Source organism: Mus caroli, chromosome X, assembly GCF_900094665.2.
Source record: "Mus caroli chromosome X, CAROLI_EIJ_v1.1, whole genome shotgun sequence".
Lineage (NCBI taxonomy): Eukaryota > Metazoa > Chordata > Mammalia > Rodentia > Muridae > Mus > Mus caroli.
Window position 1 is genome coordinate 101,342,018 of NC_034589.1, and position 8,060 is coordinate 101,350,077.

The following is an 8,060-nucleotide window of genomic DNA, read 5'->3' on the forward strand; positions in this document are numbered from 1 at the left end:
TCCTACATGCATTTCTATGTACCACCTGTATGCCTGATGCCTACAAGAAGGAATTTGCGAAATTAGATTCCCTAGCACTATAGTTACTGACAGTTGTGAACTGCCATATGGATGTTGTGAATTAAACCTGAGTCCTCTGGAAGAAGAACCAATGCTCCTAAGTGTTGATCTGTCTCTCCATCCCCCCTCCTTCTTTTAACAAATCAGTTCTTTTTGCTATTATTTGTTTTCTCCCAATCTTCTAAAAATATTTTTTGATATTATAACGTATTTCTGTTCCCCTTCCCCTCTCCCAACCCTCCCATGCACCCCTCCCCATTCTCCTTTAAATCCATGATCATTTTCTATACTGTTGTTTATGCATATCTGTATATGTATATACAGCTGTATTCCTAAGTGTAATCTTTTCGGTCTGTATAATGTTAGTTGTATGTGTTTTCAGGACTAACCATTTGTTTGTTTTTATTGTTGTTTTCATTTCAAGACACAGATTCTGTATATTCTCTGTGCTGATCTTAAACTTGGAGACTCAAGAGATCTTCTACCTCAGCATCCTGAGTAGCTGGTATTCCAAGTGCTACTCTGCATCCAGCTGAGAAATAGTTCTTGAATGTTTAAGTTATTGTTGCTCTCTAACTACTGAACCTTTATTTTCTTTCTATGTATTTCAAAGTTTGTGATATTTCTGAATTGATGAGGTTAAATAGTTATTTTTCTTTAATTTAAAATAATGCTGCTATTTTAACTAAATAGGTTTAACTAAAGCAGATTGTTTACTGAAATTGAGTAATACTCCTTACCAGCAAGTAGAAAAGAAACTGGAGTACTATCGTACTTGGGCTAGTTTATACTTCTAGATAAATGTGTAAAGATGTCAAGCCTGTGAAACTGTTAAAAATCATAAGTGTTGAAGCAGTACTGGCCCAAAGGTTAAAGAATATGTTTCAACAAGCCTGAGAAGCTAAGGGCCTGAGTTCCATCCCCAGCACATGTGTAAAGATGGAAGGAGAGAATCTACTCGAGAAAGCTGTTCTCTGACCTCCACATACATGTCTTGGCACACCCCCCCACACACTAAATAAATTAATTTCAAAAAGTCTCATTGTCTTGTTCAATGTTCATCTTTGGTGAGCTGCTACAGATGCCTATGGTTGTTTATGTAGTTATAAAACGGGAAAAACAGTAAGATTTTCTATTGCTCTGAGCTGAAGAATCCCAGTAAGTAGTTGAATTTGTATGGCAAGAACATTATAAGATATTTATAACGTAATTACTACAAAGTGAAAATGGGAAATATGAGATCATGAAACATGAATATGTAGAGATGGGAATGGAAGCAGATTTATGTTCATAATTTTATAACTGATTAATGTTAACAAATGCTAAATCAATAATTTCCACATTAAGGATCTGTCAAGTGATGAAAATAAAACATGATTGAATATGGTAAACTTTATTATAGGGTTGTAGAATTCATACAACCAGAACTCCTTACAGCATTCAGCACCTGTACAGTTCTGTGGATTTCACAATACAGATATCAGTGAGAAAGAATCATTACACGAGTAAAAAATTGCTTCCTCATGAAGATTGTTCACATATCAGTCAGATTCGTTACACAGCACCTGATAGAAATGCAAAAATGTAACTTCTGAAATCAGGAGAGTTGAACATAATGAAGAAGAAAACCAAAGAATGGTAAGAGATTTGACATGTTTCACACACAAAAAAATGTCAAAAACAAATTTCAAATATTTTAAATTTAAAGCATGCTCTAGTCAAATGATGTTGGCAAGAGCTTGCTTTAAATAAAACCAGAGGATGGGCGTTATTGTCAGGATGGTAAGATGACACATTCATGCTGCTTTCAGAAATCTAAACCCTATAAATTCAAGAGAAAAGATAATCATTTGACTTGTTGAAAACAGCAAGCAATGTCAATTAAAGTAGAATTGGACAATCGCTTGCAGTGGTTAGTAGTTTTCTCCCCCCTTTCCTTTTCCAGTATAAGCAATAGAGTAAATGTATGAGTAAATAGCGCGAGTATCCCATCAAGTTCAATTCCCCAAGTCAGGCGGTAAGTTCCTGACTTCTTATTATCAAGGATACTCTTTATCTGTCACGCTTCACTCCTGACAGATCTTGGTTTCAACGATAAACTCATTGGGGAAGTGTCTAATCTTCCAGCATTTGTCAATGGCACGCTTGTTGAAACCTGTGAAGGCATAAAAAAAAAGTGACTTGTGAGTTTGCTGTGCTTCAGAAATGCTACTCTGATGCAGTCTCCCCTCACTCTCTATCACTCATCCAATAATAATAAATTGCCTACCCAGCAGAAGGTCTCTGCGTCTAAGGCGGAAGGATTTTCGGTTGTTGCAAAGTTGGTAAATAAAAATACCAAGGTTACTAACATCACGAATTTCTTCCACAGCAACCAGGTCTTCACGAACCACATACGTATGAGGCAAATACTTGCCACTCTATAAATGATATCACAAGAGATTAAAATGACACATTCTTAAAGACAGTATTTAAATCCCTACTTATAGTCTTTTAAAAATAGACATTATTAAAAATGGAATTCGTTTTAGAAGTTCTATATACTATACTATTTTTATTATACACATATGTGTTTATGGGTTTCAAGTTCAGTGTGCTATTTGCACACACACACACTGCATGCATTGATCAAATCCAACCTCTCTTTATCCACCTCCTCCTACACACTTTCCCTTTGCAACCACTATTAATCAGTGTTCTGTGTTCAGGTGAACATTTTTAGCTACTACATATGAAGGAGAACATAAAGTACTTGTCTGTCTGACTGGCTTACATTACTTAATATAAAATACTTCAGTTCCATCTATTTTGGCACAGCACACACTTTTTATTCAAAAATGTTTCAACAAATGGAATGTCTGGCCCAACTCATTAACTTTTTAGAATAACGAAGCAAAATTATTTGGAAATGCTTATAGAAAAATTTGATCTCTAAAATACATACTGCCAGTTTTCCAAAAAGTTCCACCAGATTCTTTGGAGTCATAACAATGGAAGTATTGAGGGGCATCAGATAACAGTTTCCCAAAAGCAAGTCCAGGTAAGCAGTCATTCCCTGTTGGGGAGGTGGGAAAAGATGAGTATTAATATTGCAGATTTACTAAGAACCATTTGAACAAACAGCTTGAAAATGTCACCACTTTCTATGCAATAACAGCACAGTGAAAGGACTTTGCTTTGAAAAGATGTTCATTTATGAATAGATTCATTGCCTTACAGTACTGGAGAGAAAAGAGAAAATTCTTAACTAGCTGCAAGCAAGACAAATCCACCTTCTCAAAGTCATGAATAATTGCTGCAGGATCACTATCAGAGAAACTGGGCACAGGCACATCAATGATGGCAATGTTGTCATCCTCACGGATATCAGCCTCCTCAGTCACAGGCAGAAAGTATGGCTCTCCTCCATGAATGGAATTGACAGGATCCTCAGAATCAAAGAAGCACATCTCACCATGGTAAATGGTGCTCTATGAGATAAAAGTGGGGGAGTAAAAAATTTCTAATATTCACCACGACACTTGCATTTATTTCTTAGATTCATGTCAGTTCATTGTACTGTGTCAATCTGAGGCTACTTCATTATAATTAGCATCCTGAGGCCTAAGCAATAGCAGAGATTGAATGGTAATTTGAAAACGTTCCTCAAGTCTTCACTTCTCTGGTTACCATCACATAATTATTTAGGCCGATAAGTAAATGCATGGCAATTAGTAATTCAAAGTGTTAAGAATTAGAACTATTACCTTGGGCATGAAGTACTTGTAAATGCAGGCTCCACCAACAATCAGTCCTGCCAAGATGAATGAGAGGCCTAGGAGAGTAAGCATGCATCTCCCAGACGAGCCATCTTTCTCCTGCGGGACAACTCTGAGCTCCTATTCATTGAAACACAAAATAGAAAACAAACCACAATTAAACTTTTAGACAGTTGCTTTTGTGTGCAATTTATCACCCCTAAAAATCAAGATATTTTTAAAATAAACAAAGACATTCCAATCAAATATTACTTCAAGACAATTTCTGATGCATATATAGAGAGAGTATCTCCACCTACCCCAGCCTTCCTTCTGGCATTTTCAAACTTAAATAGAAATATAACATTATTTCAAAATATTCATTTGTAGAGTTATATTAAAAGAATCATTAATTTATATAATGACATATTTTTATTAAAAACATTTAATATAGGCCTACCCTTTTAACACATGTTTAATGGATGCAACAGTATTTTTAACTATAGATATGATATAGTATAGCTTGTCTCTAGAAAGTATGTTCTTTAAGTGATTGGAACTAGTTTGTTTGTTTGTTTGTTTGTTTGTTTTATGAACACTGGCTTTCTAGAATATAGAAATTAACTCTTAGCTATTTGCTTTGAAATCAGTTTAGTAAGTTAAAAGAATGTTAGTAACCTTCAGTTTGTTGGCTTTATTGTCAAGTTGGAAAAGAGTTATTTCCTTTCATTTTAGAAATTAATTAATTAATTAATATTTTTAATTTTATTAGTAAGTATACTGCTTCCTGGTATTATCCATTCCTCTGTAGACTGCACTAATGTTATTTTCCAAGTCTTAGATTAAACACTAGGTTCGAATGTGAGAATATGCTACATACAAGAGCTGTCTGTGAAGCAGTAATTTAAACATTCTGTGAAATCAATAATTTTCTGATGAATTCTCAAAAGAAAGATCCAAAACAAAAAGTAAGCGATTAATTATAGGGCATGGAGCTGCAAGGCCTGCTATTTTTAATTTGCATGTCACAACATACTCCTCGGCCACATTACATCTCGATGATAGAATTAGTGAAGTCAGGCAATCTCAGCCCAGATAACACAAGCTGATATTAAATAATTATTTTTGTTGGCCTTCCATTGGAGTTTTTCATGAAATTGCTATAATGTTTGGATATTTAACTGCCCTTATATTAAATTTGGTAAAAAAAAAATGCTTGTTAATATGGAATAAGCAAGGGTAGAAAATCATTTGATAATTTTGTTTTCAAAATAAAGATTTTTTTTAATTTAGAGGTCAAAATTTGAGATTCATAATTTTAAATAAAATTTATTTAAGCTTATTTCGTCAGTTAGATTCAACACATACTGAAATGTCTTAATTATTTTCCTTAAAAATATTATAATACTGAGCACTACAGAAACTGAACTTTAAATTTTGATTGGAAACTACTGTCATAGAACTGTGGGATCTCAGAAGACATTTTGTATAATTAAATTTAGGTGCGGAAATATGAAATGACTTGCTAAAGGCACATAATAGCTTAATTTGAAATTCTCTGAGCAATGAAATTTTTTGTTATTGAGACAGAAGAACAATTTGAACTGTAATTTCATATCTCTTTTCCAATAATTCAGGAAGTTTATTGTTTAGCATGGCTAAAGTATGAGGGTCTCGGTTTCACTAGAGGTCCCTATTTAGGAGGAATAAGGATTTCTTTTGTTTTCGTTTAACTTTGTGAGATTCGGTGTAGTTGAACGAATCGATTATCATAGCTAATTTCTTTTTGAAGTGTATTTTAAAAGTTACTGTATATCACTTGCCAATATCAGTCCAATGTGTTCAATCTCTGTTGATCAGGCCTAATCCATATATCACAAAGTAATGTGTCATGTTTTACTGACAAAGGGGGCCAGGACAGGATTCTATTGCCGCTTTTCTGAAACCTAACAAAAAAATATAATCAAGTGAAAGGTTTGTTTTTATTTAGTCCCCATCACACCACAGGACTGGCAGAAGTATTACATATTAATTGAATCGTTTTACAAGTCATGAAGTTTTTGGTGGTGAGGGGAAAAAAGGATTACTGTGTGGCTATTTTTAACAACTAGCATCTCCTTAGACCTCCCCTCAAATCTGGCCGTGTTTCATTTACAAAGTTAGTAGGAAGACAACTACATATTTTTGACCTTGTGTCATTTAATTAAAACCTCAACAATGCAAGGGGGTGTTACTTTTGAGTTCTAAAATGTGTGATACACAAAAGCTAGTTTGATTGCACAGTTAAATATTGGAAGTTTCCATGATGAAAGTTCTGCGGCAGTGCACATTGGCATTCCAAATTGTATGCATAATTAAGTTTTACTACATGAATTCAGATGTCACTCAAAGTACTTTTCAAATATCCAGTCTGAACCTAGAAGAGAAAACTCTCTAAAGACAACAGGACAAGTTAAGGCAGATCGAGCTCCAGTACTGCAGATTCCACAGAAGTAGAAGAAAATAATGATCACTTTTTCAAACTAAGATTTTACTGAGGAAAAAGAGTTTATCGACACTACAAACATGGTTGGCATTAAAAGGAAATATAAATTTGTCTAGATGAACAACCTAGGAAGAGAGAACTTCTCCAGTGCCTGGAAAATGAATTGTTTAAATTGCAACATGGATATGCTTCACATATGCATCCCTATATGAGGGATATTGCTAAAAAAAATAACAACCAAAACAATAAGATCTCAAATTTTATTTTTAAACGTGATTTATCAAGAATTAAAACCAATATGTTTTAATAGCTCCATTATCTAACCCTTAACACTAAAATTGTGTGTGTGTGTGNGCGCGCGCGCGCGCGCGTGCAAACACACATACACGTGCGCGCGCGCGCTCATGCGCGCACAGACACACACTTTCCCCAGAACATACAGTTTGGAGTTCAGGCTGCCCCTTGCCTCCATTCAACCGCCACAAAAGCAGTCCTACAAAGACAGAGATTCATATAACTTTACCCACGTCAAAAAATAAAGAACAGTTAAGTCTCTTGCCCTTTTCCACTCCGTGTGGCTGCTCGGCCCCTGTAGCTATAATTGCTCCTCTGGATAATTCCATAACCCATTTCTCAGAACAAATGACATGCAGGAATTTCTTCAAACTCCTTCCAACAACTTCCCTGGGGTAGGTGGTGTTAAGCGATAGAATCGCATGGGTGCAGAGGGAATGAGTTGAAGCAGAGTAAAAGGTGACCCACTCAACTCAATGCAGATTGGCCTGCCTAGAACTCAGCTGCAGGGCAGCCAACAGTTTACTCTCTGCACCTGCATATTCCCTCTTCTCTCTCCATCCCCAAACCCCAGAACACAGAGGTGGGCCCGGTGGGAACTACCTTGCCAGTCAGGATTTGAGCTCGGACAGTGCGACTGACGAGTGCCTCTACATCTTGCCGCGCCTCCTCCTTTTGCACCGCCGTAGGGGTGTTGAAGGCGATCTTCACCATGGTGAATCTTCGGGCTGCGCGGTAAGGCGCGGCTCGAATCAGTATCTTGGGCTGCAGGTTGAAAGAGAAGAGGATCGCGATTGCTTGAGCAGCACTTACTGTCTCGTCTCCCAGTCTTCCACAGGCAGCAGCGAGCTCAGGTCTGGGCTTACTTATGACGCAGTCCCAGGCTGGGTGGGAGAGGGTGGGCGGGGCCAGGGAGGTGCAGAGGGAGGAGCGGGAGGGGGCCCGAGCTCTGCAGTGCAACCGAGTGGGGGTGGGTAGCTGCTTAGTTGGAAAGAGAGGGGAACTGGAGCTGATGGCCGGCTTAGGGTAGACATGCCTCACCTGCACCCCAGGCATGCTCCTACTGCCTTCTGCACCCTCAGATAAGAGCAAGGCAGGAAGGAAGCTTGCCTGTCCTGTCTTTCTGCTTCTGTCTGGACCACAATAGCCCCTGACTCTGTTTTCCCAAACTTGGGCCTGGCCCCCCGCGGGGCCAGGGACTGTAACTTGGAGGCAACCCAAGGTTTCTGAGTTCTGCAACCCACCCAGGCCAGAAAGCACAGTTCCCTGACTGTTCTACACCTTTAGACTATCTTCCGTTTAAAGAACACCTAGAAGTCAGTTTGTAGTTGCTTGTTTCATAGTCCAACATTGTTTTTCCTTTCATGCTTTTTGTTTTCTTTTATAATTTTAATTTTCCAACTTAAAGCAATGTTAGATGAGGAAGACGGGGCTTTTGTCTCCCTAACTCCTCATTTTGCAGACAGGACATGATGAGATCCAGA

At 37.4% G+C, this 8,060-nt stretch overlaps 1 protein-coding gene across 1 annotated transcript; it reads right to left on the bottom strand.

The window, feature by feature from the left end:
- Positions 1 to 1,437: 1,437 nt before the first annotated feature.
- On the bottom strand, positions 1,438 to 7,514 carry Itm2a (integral membrane protein 2A). Its single transcript, XM_021153651.1, has 6 exons — positions 7,180 to 7,514; positions 3,807 to 3,938; positions 3,333 to 3,530; positions 3,005 to 3,115; positions 2,330 to 2,480; positions 1,438 to 2,215 (listed from the first exon to the last, which is right to left on the bottom strand). The coding sequence occupies exons 1-6, from the start codon at positions 7,288 to 7,290 to the stop codon at positions 2,127 to 2,129; spliced, it is 792 nt and encodes a 263-aa protein (XP_021009310.1). The 5' UTR covers positions 7,291 to 7,514; the 3' UTR covers positions 1,438 to 2,126.
- Positions 7,515 to 8,060: the final 546 nt, after the last annotated feature.